The 17,656-nt window shown below is 41.5% G+C and overlaps 1 protein-coding gene across 1 annotated transcript in view; it reads right to left on the reverse strand.

Annotated features, from left to right (window-relative positions):
• Positions 1–3,867: 3,867 nt before the first annotated feature.
• The window catches only part of LOC107116258 (intraflagellar transport protein 74 homolog), a gene marked incomplete at its 5' end in the record, with an annotated part of 23,194 nt that continues 9,405 nt past the window's right edge, over positions 3,868–17,656 (reverse strand). The window contains 4 exons of the mRNA XM_015418150.1: positions 3,868–4,502; positions 5,873–5,933; positions 11,264–11,389; positions 13,569–13,732. Of these exons, the coding sequence (XP_015273636.1) occupies positions 4,387–4,502; positions 5,873–5,933; positions 11,264–11,389; positions 13,569–13,732 (467 nt within the window). The remainder of the gene's footprint in view (positions 4,503–5,872; positions 5,934–11,263; positions 11,390–13,568; positions 13,733–17,656) is intronic.

Here is a 17,656-nt window from a genome sequence, read left to right on the forward strand (position 1 = left end):
GCCTGATTCAGATCAGAGCCATGAAGCAGAGACATGAGTTTAACCTTCTCCCCATTAGTTTTTTTTTAGTTGAACAAGACCTTCACTGTGACAATATTGGTAAATAAGGCTCTTAGTACTCCTAGCAAGGAAAGACAGGTGGCCCCTTTCCCCCTTCTAAACTTATTAACTCTCTCTCTCTCTCTGTGTGTAAAGAGTTTCAATTTGTGAAACTGTGTGTAGAGAGGTAAGGATGAAGCTCCCTTTCCCCACCACGACAAGGCACAGCCAAGATCCTGTACAGCTGATTCTTTTTTTTTAAAATGCTGGGTCACAGATCTCCCATTATTACACTTAGTATGAGCCTGCATAATTTCTGAACTGTCCTCCTTACAAAAAAATGATAGTTGGGTGGAATTGTGAAATGAGTCTTCAGGTGGCTACAGGCAGTGAGAAAAGCACCATGGGAAAGAAAATAACAGTATATAAACCAGACAAGTCCTTTGCTTATGGTGGGAATCCTGCAAAGGACAGAACAAAGGCCTGTGAACTTTCCCATGCTGTTTTGCAAAATTAGTGCCATAAGGAGCCCCTGTGAAGAGCAAAAGGGAATTTCATTCAGTATGTTTGTTCAGTATGCAGCTTCTTTCCATTGTTCATCAAACTGTGTTGTTTTAGCATGAGGGGGTTTCAATGGGCAAACCAAATGGCCGAGGAAAAGATTCCTGTGAGGATATTAGACATCAACTTTATCTCAGCAAGTCCCCCCCCCCCTTTCAGTCTCTCACTGGAATAGCTTAAAGCTCTCTCCAAAAGGAAGGGATGTAAGTGGGAATTTCCTCTAGATAACAGATTCTGGTCTATAGAAATCCTGTTTTGTCTTATCTAGATATTGTAATATGAAAAACAGAAAGCAACAGATTTACAGAGCTGAAGCAGGAAACAGGCAAGTCTCTAATGGAGCTCCAATCATGCTTGCACTTCTGTCGAAAGCGCTCTTTCTTTGCTCAAATTGACGAATGGCAGCATTAGATGCTGCAAAAAGCATAGAGCTGCCACTGTTCCCTGATTCTTTCTCCCCTCTTCCTGAGAACATGTAGTATAATGCCATGTCTGCAGCTATATCACTGCCTGGAGAGGTCTTTGCACAGAACAATGATGTCGCTATGGATGTTGCATTTACACCCTATGTTTCCAAGAGAAGAGAAAGAGAACTGGAATTAATAGGAAACTCTACAAAGGACTGCTGTATGAAACCCATCCAGCAGCAACTGAATGACTAAACAGCTGGTATAAGGTGAGATGATGATCCCTAAAACAACCCCCAAGACTGAAAAATCTGGGGGAAACTATCTAGATTACATGTTTACGAAGTTATAACTTTGGAAGAATCAATTCTGCAATGATTGCTGTCTCCTTTTCTACACCCCCCCCCTAATATCTGCTTTTGAACATGGTCGAGACCATGTCGATTAGAGCCCGCAGGGCGTGCTCAACCTTTTCAGTAGGCGTTCAGCCTCCAACAACATTGCCAAACTACTTATCTGAGACAATTCTTCCGAACTATAGAAAGGCATTCATGCTAGCGCGCCTGAATGCCCAACCTTCAGCTGTGATGTCAGGAAGGTTTAATGGGATTTCATACTCAGATCAACCCTGTAACTGAGGCAGTGGTAAAATTGACTCTACGGATCATATTTTGCTTCCTCTCTCCAGAAGCAAAATCATCCTGGTTACTTAGAGATGAAGACAAACAAGCTACTTTGCGCATGGCAAAATTTCTAGCAGTTGTTGTCAAAACACATGACAGCTTTTGCACCAGCGACCTTTAAACTGTTCCATGTTTTCCTGTGGAACGAGGTTTATTGTGGGATGAGGGTTAGCTGTTTATGACTCCAGTTGCAAAAACAGTAGACAATAAACAAACACAGCCTTGGCCTTTCTCTTCCACTTCTGGATTATTCCTAAAAAGCATATTTATTTATTTAAATGTTGATTGTTTAAATGTTTTTAAATGTTTTACATGTTTTAATAATGTTTTGAGTTTTAATGTGTTATATATGAATCTGGCATTGAGCCAGGCAGTGTGAGCCGCCTTGAGCCCAACATCGTGCTCAGTTTAAGCATTAAAATACCTAATGATCATATTTATATGTTTTGTATGAAGCACACTAGAATAACAAGCTCTTGGGTATGTCCCCTCCCTGTTTGAACCAGAATACATCTTTCTGTTTTTGAGAAACCCGCCCCCCCCCCAGCTTGACTGAATATAGCTTCTCAGATAAAGAGATTATCATAGTGTAGGTAAGTGATAACAGAATGGGAAGCTACAGGGGAAATTTTTATTCTTTTGAAAATTTTAGCCAGTTCTTGCTACTGAGACACTGCTTTGTAAGGAAGGGAACAAAAATCCTCCACCCAGCTGAGAACCATAGAACATAAGAACACAAGAGACGCCAATGTTGGATCAGGCCAAAGGCCCATCCAGTCCAACACTCTGTGTCACACAGTGGCCAGAAATACCAGCTGCCATCAGGAGGTCCACCAGTGGGGCCAGGACATTAGAAGCCCTCCCACTGTTGACCCCCCCCCCAAAGCACCAAGAAGACAGAGCATCACTTGCCCCAACCTGAGAGTTCCTATCTATACCTTGTGGCTAATAGCCACTGATGGACCTCTGCTCCATATGCTTATCTAATTCCCTTTTGAAGCCGTCCATGCTTGTAGCCGCCACCACTTCCTGTGGCAGTGAATTCCATGTGTTAATCACACTAGAGGCCAGGCAGATGCAACATCAGCTTGAGGAGTGGGGAGGGTGCCTGATGGTGTCGTCCGAGCTGGCTTAAGGCGCAGCTTGGGAGGTGTCCTTCCTTTCAGAGCCATCTCAGATGCTTGCTAATGCATCTCGTCCAAGAGGACACTTTTGAACCTTTGGAAGTTGCTATCCATGTGGCAAGCTTAATGCCCAGGGATCTAGCTGGTGTCATAAGGGCTCCTGACCGAGGATCTATCCAGTGTCATAAGGGCTCCTAACTGAGGCAATGCTCTCTTCCCATTCAATTAAGAATTATATGTGTATGTGGGGGGAGGTTTGCAGTATGCAGTATTGCAGTAAAATAAGGCTTCATAAAGGTTTGCTAGGATGACAGATAAACAACAACAACAAAAAGAGTAAGAGCTCTGAAATGATTATGTTCTGTGGAGCTGGCGGGACTGACAACCCAGAGAGGCCTTCTTCCCAGACCCAGTCTTAGCCAATAACAACAGGAACAGCTGTTGTTGTCATGTGCTTGGGGTAGGGCTTGACAACCCATGGCCCAATCTTCCAAAGGTAGGGGAAAATAAGATCAGGCTCCTGTTGCCGCTTGTACCTGTCCAGTCGTGGGCATGGGCAGCTGGCTTTTGGTGGCAGTGGAGCCTCCCGTCCATCTCACGGGGCAACGGGCAACCCCTTGCTTACCTGGAGGTCTTTGCAGTGGGGTGGCAGTGATTCTGAGGCCCCATCCTGGATTTTTGTGCAGAGTCCCAGAATAACTAAACCCACCCCTGCTTCTTCTTCTGCAAGAGGTAACAAGCTGGCTAATTTTAACAAGCCTGCCAGCTGGAGGAAATATAACTCACCCATCTTGAGGACACCCTCTGTTAGCAGTGATGCCGAACTAAGTCTGGCATCAGCAGCAAAGGAGACTAATTTACCTAATCATAATATTTCAAACAACAGTAAAAATACTAAGGATTAAGATTGAAACCCCCACTTTCTTCTAATCTGAGGCATGCACACCTCAATAAATATTTGAAAAACAACAGACACTGGATAATACCTTGAATACCTTTATTTGGTTATCCCTAATTAAACAATTCTAGGTCATTTTCCCTACTATTCAGCCCTTCCCCCCTTTGGAAGTTTGATAGAATGGTCATATACACAGATATAAACACATAGGTAAGCAAACATTTTTGGCTGTATAAGAATATGCCAATGTCTTCTTATTAGCAAGGGCACTGAGGCTCACCTACAACTATTACTAGAGGCTAAAACTTTACTATTGCTTGCTACTTACTAATCCAGGCTTAAACATTGTAAACTAAAGAGTCTTCACTGGATGCCTTGCTGAGAATACAGTATTACACTGAGAATAATTAATGATTGGTTGTGAAGTTTTAGAAGTTGGATTGTGTATCTATGGTTTGTTGTAACCCACCCTGAGCCTGTTTGCAGGGGAGGGCAGGAGAGGAATCCAATAAATGAAATGAAATTTGAAGAAATGAAATTTCATGGGTTTTACCATCCAGCATATGGAAATATGCACACTTAAAGATTTCTATTGTGCTGAGGGGAAGGATCAGAAGTTTCTAGATTCTAATTCAGCAAGTAGATCCTCTGGTTTATGGAGGAACTGCCTGGTTTCAGTTCCTGTTGTTCTGTAAAGCTTCGATGAGAGTTTTATTATACTCCGCAATCTGTTTAGACACATTCTTCATTATGGGCCGGTAATCACTCTCCTGACTTTTTGTAGCTATAACTGATGATAAAAGTTAAGGAAAAATGTTTCTGATAAATATCTAAGTAGCAGATAAGTCAGTAAAACATTTGTAATGGTTTCCTCCTGCAAGAACTCTGAGAGATGTTGCTAATGACCAATTTACCAAGTATTACCAATGTTCACCTGCACTTAATGTGTGATGAAATCCTCCCTACCATATTGCAGGATGATACAGGTAACCAAATGGATGGGAGGGGTTACTTGAGGGTAACTGGGCTATCTGTGTGGGCTCTGGGTTTGTAGATAATGGGAAAGAAACACCAATATTTCTTTATTTAACAATGTATTGACCCAGAAGTCTTGGACAGAAAGGTCCACACTGCTCTAACAGCAGCTTCAAATTGTCAGGTGCCTCATGCCATTAATTCGTGAAAAGAGATTATTTGCAGAATAAATGTCTTTTCACACTCAGTGTCTCTTAAATATATTGTCTGCACGTCTGTTCAGAATAGATACAGGTACAGAACATATGAGAGACAGACACTAATAGTTTCTTTAAACTTACTAGCAATGTGCTGAATGGCTGTCACATGCAAGAAACCATTCCTTTCCTTTGTCATTTTGGTGTTAGAATGCTGATAATCAGTACAATACAAACCCAAAGTTCAACACTTGGCATATTCAATAGTAAAGATTTTAGTTCCTACTTGACACTCTTATTGGAATAAATGGGAGATTAACACAAATCCAATTGGTACAATTCTAATTGCTTCTACAGGTAATGTTAGTAGTGACTTGTGATATCTGATAACAGCAGACGTATTGATCTAACAAGACAACACAAAAGGAGCTCTTCTCTGTACCTCCAGTAGAAGGGGACAGCAGTGCTTCAGTGGAAAATCAATGTATTAGTTGGTCCATCAAAACAGTATTTGTACTTGCTGAAAGTTAAATTAATACAGTTTCTAACAGATGTCCTTTACATAAAGGTAAAGGTTCCCTTGCTCGAAAGCCAGTCGAATCCGACTCTAGGGTTGCGGTGCTCATCTCCGTTTCAAAGCAGAAGAGCCAGTGCTGTCCGAAGACGTTTCCGTGTTCATGTGGCCGGCATGACTAAACACCAAGGCGCACGGAACGCTGTTACCTTCCCACCGAAGTGGTACCTATTTATCTACTTGCAATTTCTTGCTTTCGAACTGCTAGGTTGGCAGGAGCTGGAACTAGAGACAGGAGCTCACTCCGTCATGCGGCACACTCGGGTCTCGAACTGCTGAACTACCAACCTTCCACAGCCTGCAGTTCAGCGTCTTCACCACTTGAGCCACCGCAGCTCCATTATCCTTTACATACCTGCACAATTTGTTGTGATGATTTCCAGCACTCTCTTTTTGTTAAAATGAAAAGGATACATTCTTTCATCACAAAGTTATTTTGCTCATGGTTTTGCCACTTCCTTTCCAAATTTGTAAGCTGAAAAGTCCAAAATGGGGGAAAGAATTAACAAAAGCCAAAATGAAAACCATCACATACCCTCACTTACTTAAGGAGAAAAAAGATTCCCTTCAATTAATTTTTTAACTAAGCTGCATTCTGTCAGGTTACAAAGACTGAGCACTGCTTATTGCTTTTAATTTTCATTGATTTCAACAGAAGAGAGTTTAGCAGTTTGCTAATACAATGAGCAGCATAAACATTAGACTGGACAATGCACATATAAGTGTGAAGTACTACAAAGCTAGTTGCAGCAAGTATACAAAGTGGGGTACTGAATTTAATTGTTACTGTGTACAAAATCGATGACACACACCAGACATTAAGAGTGGTACTAGATTCTCATTATCTGGGTAATAATTACTATTTCAGAATAGTCAAGGCTTATTATACAACATATCCTGACACCATAACGGGCCCTTAATTATGCAGGAGAAACTTCCTAAATTCCATAGCCGGGTTTCCTGTCTGAAGTTAGTTAGAAGCCGCAACAGGAGCAGGACTGTACTGAGAAGACTAGGAAGAGTGTAGGTTAAATGTTTGGACTTTGACGACACTTTCAGCATTAACAGGAAAGTAATGTGGCTATTATACTGATGAATGCTTCCTAACAATGCCACTTTACAATATCTATTCACTTGGCTGATGCTACTGTTCAAAGTTTTTGTTTCAAGACATGCAGGCTATTTGTGCTGAATGTTTCAGAATAATTTTGAGGAAGCCAACGTTTTACAGTTCCACTAATTTAGCACACAGTGCAATTTAGAGTGCATGCCAAAGCAAAAATTACCCACTGGATAATCTCTGAGGTAAAACAGCCTGATGTACTTACATTTTTTTAGTGTGCCAGATGACCGGAATACTTTGAAACACAATGCGACAGGCAGCAAATAAAAACTTCTTACAGAGGACATTTTTGTGTGTGTGCCATATCTGGCATACATAAAATTCAGCACTTCAGATTACCGGGTTAAAATATAAAATTCCACATAGGTTATATATCTCTGATTCATGAAATTGTAAGGATGGTGACTAACGTTTTTTGGAAAAACTTAATCAACTAGGAAAAAATTATCCACTGGAAGAAAAAACAACGTAAAAAATCAACTAGGAAAAAATTATCCACTGGAGGAAAAAACAACAATGTAACAGTATGATAGCCTTTTCTAGGCACTTCAGACAAATGAAACTCTTGAAGGGTTCATGTGTAAAGCAACCCAAAGAGGAGGAGGAGGAGGAGGAGGAAGAATAGGTGGATGAGGAGATTGGATTTATACCCTGCCCTTCATGCAGTTGGCTTACAATCGCCTTCCCTTCATTTTCCCACAACAGACACCCTGTGAGGTAGGTGGGGCTGAGAGAGCTCTGAGAGAACTCCTCTTGAGAGAACGGCTCTGGGAGAACTGTGGTTTGCCCAAGGTCACCCAGCAGCTGTATGTGGAGGAGTGGGGAATCAAACCTGGTTTTCCCAAATTAGAGTCCACACTCTTAACCACTACACCAAACTGGCTCTCATTACATGAGTGAGCCTTAGGTTTGTGTGCTCCCCCACTTCCACTCATACACTCCTATTCAGTTCAGTTCACTGACAACCATAATTTAACATTATAGCCACACCAGCAAACAATGGTTTGTAGTTCCCCTTCGAACTAGGATTGCAAACCAGTTTGAAGATGGTTTGAAATCCTGGTTTGGAGGGAAACAAGATTTTTTTTAACTTCTCCGCCATGGAAGGGGCTATTTTGAGTTGCAGTGTGTGAGGGAAATCTCTTCCACCAGCAGAAATTCCCAGAAAAAAGACAGAGGAAGTCCATGGGCCTAAGATTCAGGCATGTTGTGCCATGATCTGACAGAACATGTGAACTATGGGTATGTGTGTGCAGGATTTGCTGGTATTGCACTGAAACAAAAAAGCTCCTGTTTGCTACAGAACTCATGTGTACTGAAGTTGTTGTTCAGAGATAATGAGCTGGTTTTATTTTATTTATTTATTTGATTTATACCTTGCCCTCTCCGCCGAAGCAGGCTCAGTAGAGCTCCTAGAAGCTGGTAACATTACAATATTTAGGCTATCTTCAAGGTTCCTTATGTCTGTTTATTTTATTTTTATTTTATTAATTCAATTTATACCCCGCCCTCCCCACTACCGGACTCAGGGCAGCTTACAACGGTGGCACCAATTGCCGATAAAACCATATAAAGCATATGAACCAGTACTATACAGATAAAATCATAAGGTGCTATTAGTTATACAGCTCATTACTTGCGGTAGCGTACTAAAGATGTCTACAACTGCTGAATTCTGGCTCAGCGTCATCCTGAGTTTCTCGATGAAATGAGCCAGATGTTAAAGCTGAGGGCTGGGCTCGTTAATGGTAATAGTGGGGGCGGCTCCTAGTTGAAGGCTTGGTGGAAGAGCTCCGTCTTGCAGGCCCTGCGGAATGGTAAGAGATCCCGCAGGGCTCTGATCTCTTCCGGAAGCTCGTTCCACCAGTAAGGAGCCACCACTGAAAAGGCCATGGCCCTCGTCGCAGTGAGCCTGGCATCCTTGGGGCCCGGAAGGGTCAGCCGGTTCTGTGACCCCGACCACAGTGTTCTCTGGGGCATATGTGGGGAAAGGCTGTCCCTCAGGTATGTTGGACCCTGGCTATATAGGGCTTTAAAGGTGAGCACCAGCACCTTGAAGCAAATTCGGTATGCTATTGGCAGCCAATGCAGGGCCTTCAGCACAGGCTGGATGTGCTCCCATCCAGGTACACCCACCAACAGCCTGTAAGCAGCATTCTGCACTAGCTGCAGTTTCCAAATTTACGACAAGGCCAGCCCCATGTAGAGAGCGTTACAGTAGTCTAGTCTCGAGGTGACCGTCACATGGATCACTGTGGCCAGGTTGTTGTGGTCGAGGAAGGGAGCCAACTGCCTAATCAGCCAAAGATGGTAAAAGGCTGACTTAGCAGTAGCTGCTACCTGGGCCTCCATTGTTAAGGAGGAATCCAGGAGCACTCCCAAACTCCTAACCTCTGGCACTGGCACCAATGGCGCCCCACCAAAGGTCGGGAGTGGGGTCCCCACCCGCGTGCCGCCCCGGCCTACACACAGGATTCAGTTTCAGCCGACTCAGCCTGAGCCAACTGTCTTATACAATTATTACTCTCCAGTCTCCACCCTCAATACAACTATTACTCTCCAATCTCCACCCTCAATGTGCAAGACAAATAAAAGCAAGTTTGAAAAAAATATTCTAAATTTGACCAAATACAAATTCACATAGAAGTACCAAGATTATACACTTTTATGAAGAAACTTCCTAATTTGTATAGTTTATTACAACAGCATCAATATATCTACTTTTCAGCATTCTCCAACAGTGGATACTCAAATCCACAGATTGGGGCCATGAATAAAGAAGACTGATCTTTCTATAAACCTGAGAAAAGCCCCAGGTTTGCAGAAAGATCTAGAATTTAATAAAAATACACTGGTGGTGATACACCCCCCCCAAAAAAAAAACAGAAGCAGTGCCCCTAGCTTTAAAAAATAAATGATAAATGCCTTCTGTGGCTGTTGCTAGACAACCACAGAAGTACTGCCAGCATTCAAGACTTTGTCAGTAAAGATAGGAGAAGGGAGAAGGCCCTTTCCAGGGTCATTTTGGCCTCTGAGGGTGAATCCATTGGGGACAGGCCCGCCAGCAGCTAGGAAGTGACTTGCTATCATCCAATTTTCATGACTCACCCAGGCCTGGCTTTTTGCTACTGTTTAACAGCAGCCACCTGATGAAAGCCAGTGTTGTACAGTGGTTAGAGTTTCAAACTAGGGTCTGGAAGACCCAGGTTCAAATAATCACTCTGCCATGGAAGCTCACTAGGTGAGGCCTTGGGTCAGTTACACATTCTCAGTCTAGCTTATATCACAGGATTGTTGTGAGGATGAAATGGAGGAGAACAGAATGATGTAAGCTGCTTTGGGTCCCCATTGTGGAGGAAGGCAAGGTATAAATGAATGAATAAATATACTAAATAAATAAATCGTAGATTCGTTTGTGGGTGGGAAGGAAAGAGGGAAACAGGGAAGTGTGAGGATATGGGGATTGCCAGGGGCAGGGAAAGAGAAAATAGTGTGGGAAAGACAATACAGGGGAAAATGAAGCGCCCCCACAAGTCCTTGCAAATTACCTACTGTGTAAACTGGGCTTGGCCCAGCAGCTGGCACAATGCAACTGGGCTACAGTTATCCAGGGCAGAAGCTGCCAGGGGGAGGGAAGAAGGAAAAGGTGAAGACAGAGGGGCAGGTCAAGGTACGTTGGCTGGTAGGTGAGAAGGAGAGAGGGAAGCAGGAAAAGGAGAGAAGCTAAGGGGGCTTTTAGGGAAGGTAAAGAGGAAACAGTGGGGGAGGGGAAAATAAAATGACCCCTACAAGCCCTTGCAGGCCCCCGTTTGTAGTTTCTAAGAATGTTCTAGCACAGAATTTGGTATCATTCGGCTGGGAGGGCGGGGTAGAAATATGAGGAATAAATAAATAAATAAAATATTTGCACTCTGGGCCATGCTACACGGACAAAAAGCCGGCAATTTGCTTCCTCTTTGATTAAATGTATGTAATAATATGTAACAGCATTAAATACTATGTAACAATAAACTATACAAAAATTGTTGCTGTACAGATATTTGAATGGCGTCTTAGTCAGCCGCAGGATTCACTTTTTAATAGTACTTTGATTCTGTAATGGTAGAACAAACAGACTACACTGAATACAAGCTTTTTAAATGTATACTGTGGGAAGACTGAAAAAAGAAAACAGAGAAAAATATAATTCTTATATTAGGGACAGGTGTCTTATACTGTTAATAGCCTGGCAGAATGGAAAAACTCAAAGATCTGTTGAATCTACTTGAGTTTTAGATTGGCACAAAATATGGCACAGTTGGTACATTTTAATCATGACTGATACTGTGGCTATATGAATGTCCACATTCATATTCCCTTGTCTTGTCAAACAGAAAATATCTTACCTCCATGCAGACTAATTTTCCCAAAGTAGTCTCCATTATTTCAAAGTTTTAAAAAAGTATTTAGGATTGCAGCAGTTACTGCCAAATATTATAGCTTCTGGGCTCAAATTCAGTCTTACCACAGGTTACTTCTTAGAAAGAAATCCAGTGTCCTTCCAAACTCAAGACTTCTTGAAAGATAGTTGGAATCCATTCAACACGTACACATACATATAAACATGCACTATACAAAGCTTTGTACCTCTGAAAAGTCAGAGATGGGCAACTACTGAGGGCAATGGGTATTTTTAACTGTACCTGTGAATGTGTTTCATTTTCCTGAAGCTGCAACTTCAAGCCTTCATATTCTGTGTTTAGATGCTCCATGATTTTCTTGAAAGCATCCTTGCGCTTGGTTAATGTTTCTTTTTCTTCTTGCAGTTTCTTTGTTCAGGGGAATAAAAAAAAAATTAAGCTCTTATCTTAAAATGCTTATCTTTTAGTATTTAGCCTCTGTTCGCAATTCAAAAACAAAGCTTGAAACCTTTTAACCCAATTGTCTAGTACCCATTTTGACGATAACACATGATCCTGTACACGGAAGAGAAAAATTAAGAAACCAAAAGATTAATTACCAAAAAATAATTACAAAATATATAATTAATAATTAAAACATACAAAATACAGAGTCTTCATTTTCAAATACCTTCTACCCTGGTCGTATACTTGTGTCATCAAATATGTGTCTTTCTCTCTTGGTCCAAGGAAAGTATATTATCATGCAATTTGGAGCCAACAGCAATTGCAGGAGGTATTTGAAAATGAGGCTTCTGTATTTTATCCCTGTCTTGAGTCACTGAGATTTCTTATAAAACCATTTTAATTGGTCCTATTTTCAGTATTCATTGTGTTATTTGGAGCTAATGTGCAATATATATGTTTGACCACTGAGGAAGGCTGAAATCCATATGGTCTTGATCACATGTGTTTTCTGTTTGCCAGTGTCTTCCGAGTGGCAGTTTTTTCGGCCTAACACTAAAGGAGTGCATTTTAGAACTTTGGCACCCAAAACTCTTTTATTATAAGGGAGAGATATTTGTAATATATATTGGTATATTAGATAATGTATGTTATATGTTGTTAATTATTACTTGGCTCTTATATTTTTGGTAATTTACCTTTTGCTTTCTTAATTCCGTTTGTTTGGGTTAAGTTTTTCTTCCCCTTTTTTTGTTCCCATGAAAGAGAAAAAGCCAGCTCATGTGTGTGAAGTATGTGAAGTTTGTCACTGAGTTAATCTCCAAGAAACTGGAAAGCGGAAGATTCCCCTCCTCATGCAAAATATTTAAATTTCTTTATGAATGGAAGTTCACATCTTTTATATGAAACTGAATCAAGCCCTATATTTTCCCTCCTGAAGAGCAGATTTTGTATGGCTATGTGTATGCAGCACCAGCTGCTAGAGTGGGTTGGGGAACTATGCACATAGCACCTACTTGCATGCACAATTTCTCATTCAGTTAAGAGCTGCTAGAGTGGGTTGGGGAACTATGCATGCACAATTTCTCATTCAGTTAAAAATGTTCTCCTGTCATACCATTAGCAGACAGGGAAGATTGAGCCTGGGTGTCAAACTAACATCACTCTCTCCAGAGGGGCAATGTTTCACACCTGAGACACGCACAGAACTGCCTTGGCAGATCAGAGAAGTGGCAATACTTGCCTCTGATTCCCTCCACATAGTCCTCACTCTTGATTTTGATGCCACCAAAACTCCATCCTAGTTGCATTGCTCCGCTCCTTACATTTGGGAAAGACATCCAAAATCAATCTGTAGTGCTCTTTCAAGTATGTATTACCTTTTCTGCTCCTTTATTACCAGGACAGATGGTGGGTACAGTCAATCATGCTGCAGCACTCATTTCCTTGGAAAAGCACTACAAGATTATCTTCAAATTTTCTCCTGGTTTCAAGTGGCAGAGATACACAGCTGGGAAAAAGTTACAGCACACTCTTCTGTTAATAGAGCAGTGGAGGCGCAGAGGATGGTAGTATAATGCAAGACAGGCAAGTGATACACAAGGAAGAGGGTCTGGCAAGGCAGACAAGGTGTGTGGGCAATTACAGCAGGTATTTTTGCACAACTATCTTTTTGGAACCAAGCAATTTGTTAAACCTTTACAGTATTATATGACATCTTCAGTGTAACTTAAGATATATTTTAACTTCTCAGTTTCAAGTCTGGAACAGTTTGAAAATGATACCATTTATCAAAAGCGGGATTTTTTCCAATGCTTTGAAGATTAAGGACTTTCCCACACCGCCAAAGAACGGCTTCCTAGTAGTGCTGTCTGACACAGCTTGCACTATGTGTGTTAGTTCCACAGCCACATATATGTGAAAGTGGTAATGTGGGTCTTTTCCCATGTGCTTACGTTATTCAGACACATTCTGCAGCCACATGGGATGGCACTGTAGAAGCACAGTTCCATACATGCCATAATGTGTGTGGTGCATGCATGACAAGGATTACCAAGATGACACATATGCTACATTTCAATATGACTACTGCAGTAATTGAGCCTCAAGCAAAATACCACAGATGCAGTTTGACAGTTAGTACCTTCTTCTTTTCTTCTCCTGCTGCCTTCAGAGCTGGCAAATCTCTGTATAGTTCCAAGTCTTTGGTCATTTGTTCAATTTTTCCCTTAAGAGCAACCTGTTCATCAATCATCTTGCCTTCTAGTAAGTCCATTTTCTGAAGGTCCATCTGTAGTCGCTGGCTATCTATAAAACAGGAAAACAGCAAATAAGCATTGCTGATTTAAAACAAAACAAAACACCACACTGGAGTATATTCTTCAGCACAGAGATAATTTCAAAAATCCCCTTCTTTAAGGGGCAAGCAGTTCCTGCTTGCCTTATTCACCTTGGCCTTGGTCCAGTAAAGCTCTTAAGTATGTCCTTATCTTTTACATACAAATATCCATTATCTGATTAACTGGTGGTATGGCTGGGAATAGTGTTGACATATTTTATTGCCTGCAACAAAAACCGCTTAACGGAAATTAGCATTGTTGTTCCTTGTTTGTGCTTGTTAGTAAAACAGTATCTAAAAAGGTCCACTGTCCCCTTCAGTTTAAAAATACACAAAAATGCTATAAACTCTCTGGGTGATCCAGTTGCTCCAATTAATGATACCCCCTGTGCCATAAACATGTTTGTCGCTGAAACAGTTACACTGGTGACTGAGGATAAAGAGAGCACATTAATAGTATTGTTCAAGTGTTACCATCTCATGTAGCAATTAGATCATACTTGAGTTCACCTGATACCTGGTGCTTGTATTATCATATGTGCATGAGGTACATGTATGCAGAACCCAGCGTGTGTAGGCCTGAACTATACAATTCATATATCATATAACAGGAATGCAGAGATCATGGGGTTTGGTCCGGTATGTACAGTGCTTTATGTATGTAGGCATCTATGCAGATATGGTGTCCAACTCATAGACAACAGGTATGCATGCTGGAGGGAGCGCTATGATCATGTTTGTTGGATCTAACATGCCATAGGGCTGTAATGATAAACTATTCTTGAGCCAAATTATGTTCAGATACGGAGTTTGTACAAGCCACATAACTTCTTTTGTGCTTTATTTTTTATTTTATTATTATGTTTTATTATTGTGGGTGCTGTGACTTATTACATGCTTTATAACCGCAGGACAGACGCTGTGACTTATTACATGCTTTATAACCGGGCAGCGTGCTGCTTAAAAGTGGGACAAAAACTTAAAACATGCAGCTCCTTTGCATTTGAACAATGTGTTATCCATACTGGCAGCAAAGGCTATTACAAATGCACTCAGTTTATCCCTGTAGTTTGAGAAGTCTGCTTCTAGTTATATAGCTCATACATACTTGTGGGGTGCCGAAATTTTGAAGTGGAACAAAAAAAATGATTAGGAAATATGCATTTCAGGGTTTGTTCCCCATCAAGCATGGGCTGGTAGTTATCACATTATATGTTTTTTGGGGGGATAATACGGTGTTTAACAACTAGCGTTATATGGTTTTAGAGGAGTACTTCTGTTTCAAACATATACATAAACAGGGCTCCTTTTGTAGAAAAAGCCCAGCAGGAACTCATTAGCATAATAGGCCACACCCAACAGCAGGAACTCATTAGCATATTGGGCCACACCCCTGACAACACAGCTCATTAGCACATTAGGCCACACCCACGTTACCAGAAGTGTGGTTATCCAGCTACACCCACCTTTTGCTTGTTATTCTGTTTACCTTGTTTGTTGTCAAAACCCAGGGCCATTTTTTTGTAGCAGGAACTCCTTTGCATGTTAGGCCACACACCCCTAATGTAGCCAATCCTAATGAGTTTCTGCTGTTGGTTGTGGCCTATTATGCTAATGAGTTCCTGCTGGGCGTGGCCAACTTGGGAGCCAGCCGGAACTCCATACCTGTGTGTTCCTGCCCAAAAATAGCCCTGTACATAAACAAACATTTTTGGCTGTTTAGCAATATGCCAGTGTTAAATTTGACGAAGTGCAATTTAATGGGTTTTACTGTTCAGCATATGGAAATATGTACACTTAAAGATTTCTGTTGTACTGTGGGGAAGTATCTTTTGCCATTGTATTATGCATCAAAAGGTAAACTACCATCTCAGTCATAAATTTAAAGGGTGGACCATGAAAAACTCTCTCAGCATCAATACCATTTCTGTACAGGCTGATCAACTGGCATATTTATCTGGGTTGTGGGGTCTGTACAGGCTGATCAACTGGCATATTTCTCTGGGTTGTTGTGGTGTGAAGGGGACAACCATTTGTAAATAATTTTGTACAACAAAAGTGCTATAAAGTAGTAATAATATACTGTAGTAAATAAATTACAGAGGATGTTAGCAACTTGCAGTTTGGGTTTTGAGCACACTCCATCAATGGCCAACTACCTTTCTGGAGTGGAAGAGATAATGCCAATCCTTCAGTCAGCCAGCCTGGCTGATCTCCTGTCACCTGGCCCCTCCCTCTCAGACTCCACTAGAGGCCAATTATCATACAGACACAGAAGAGCAAGACTGCAGTCGTATACCCTTGCTGTTGCCTTGCTAGATCTTAAAAGTGTGGGCTTATTCTTTTAATGTCACAAGCTAACCCATGAATTTGTTAAACTGAGAGGGCAGGATATATCTGTAAGGCTGTGGATTCAGATCCTAGTGTTCCCCTGGGCTAAGGGTAATCACATTTGTACCTTAGAACGTATTCAGGGGGATAACTCAAAAGCCAGCAGCACAGCACTGTGGTTGGAATGCATCCAAGGCTCAATCCCTGGTATGTCCAATATAAAGCATCTCAGTTAGCAAGGCTGGGTAAGACCCTTTGCCCGGCACACTAACTGACAACACTGTGCCAATATAAGTGACTCAATATACAGCAGCTTCTTGTTTTTGTTGTGTGGTTTGTATGCTGAGTGGATTATTTGTACAATTAAAAAATGCCACACATTCTAGGGAAAAGGGGAGGAATGTTCTGGAAACAGTGAAGATTTTCTTCATTCAAATACCATTCTACTGGGGAAAGAAAGAGAGAGGAAAAAACCTTCTCTCTGGGAAGAGACAGGAAGAGGATGCAGTCCAGTTCCTTCTGATATGCCACTAAGTTACAGACTTCAGCAAGCAATGTGTACACAGCAGCAAATTCTGAGACAAAACTGCTTTGTATTTTGACCCAGGGAAATGTTGCTGGGAAATGCTGCCATCAGCAAATTTGTTTACTCTCAGCAGTTTCCTTTAGGGAGGCTTAAGGCAATGCTTCTGACAGTATAAAAAGTGGGCTTGTGGCCCCGATATATATTTCAGTAAGCGCATGCTCCTGTTACAGTATAAATGAGTATCTTGTGGTCAAGTCCCCCCTGCTTACGCCAGGAAACCAAGTTATCACCTGGAATCTCATCTTGCTTTTTGTTAAAGCAAATTTCAAGACTTCCTAGTTGCAACATAATGTTTAAAAATGCAATGGCAAAAATTTTCCATATATTTCTTTAGTGCCTTCAAAGTTCTTTATTTACTTACTTCAGTTACACCCCGCCTTTCTCCCCAATGGGGACCCAGAATGGCTTGCATCGTTCTCCTAAACTCTCTACATCCAGCCTGCTTTCTCTGTATACCAGAATTTAGTGACATTTCTTTTTATTTATTTACTTGTCTCTTCAGTGAGGATCCTAAGCAACTTAAACTGTTTTTCTTCCATCCATTTTATCCTTGTAAAAACCCTGTGAGGTAGGTTAGGCTGAGAGTATGTGACCGGCCCAAGGTCACCCAGCAGGCTTCCCTGGCAGAGTGAAGATTTCAACCTGGGTCTCCCAGATCCTAGTCCAATGTTCTAAGAGGAGGCTGAAGTTGGTTCCTTATTCCCAGTTCCTTATTCATTCCTTATTTGCGTCTTATTCATGAATTCATCCAAAAACACTGAGGAGAGTTTGAAAGCTCTGAACCCCAAAAATAAGATTTGGACCCCCAAACTTCATACACCCCCATGTTCAGTGAACTCTCCCCTTCGAGGGGACATATGCTGTGTCCTGGTCCAAAGCGCAGTTCTTATGCCAGCTGCTCCAAAGTGAGGTGCCCCCAGGACTATCACATAGGCAGATACTGGGGCCAAGCTGTACCCCAAAACAATCTTTGGAC

Source organism: Gekko japonicus, unplaced genomic scaffold (genome assembly GCF_001447785.1).
Source record: "Gekko japonicus isolate JY-2015 unplaced genomic scaffold, Gekko_japonicus_V1.1 scaffold1798, whole genome shotgun sequence".
Taxonomy (NCBI): domain Eukaryota; kingdom Metazoa; phylum Chordata; class Lepidosauria; order Squamata; family Gekkonidae; genus Gekko; species Gekko japonicus.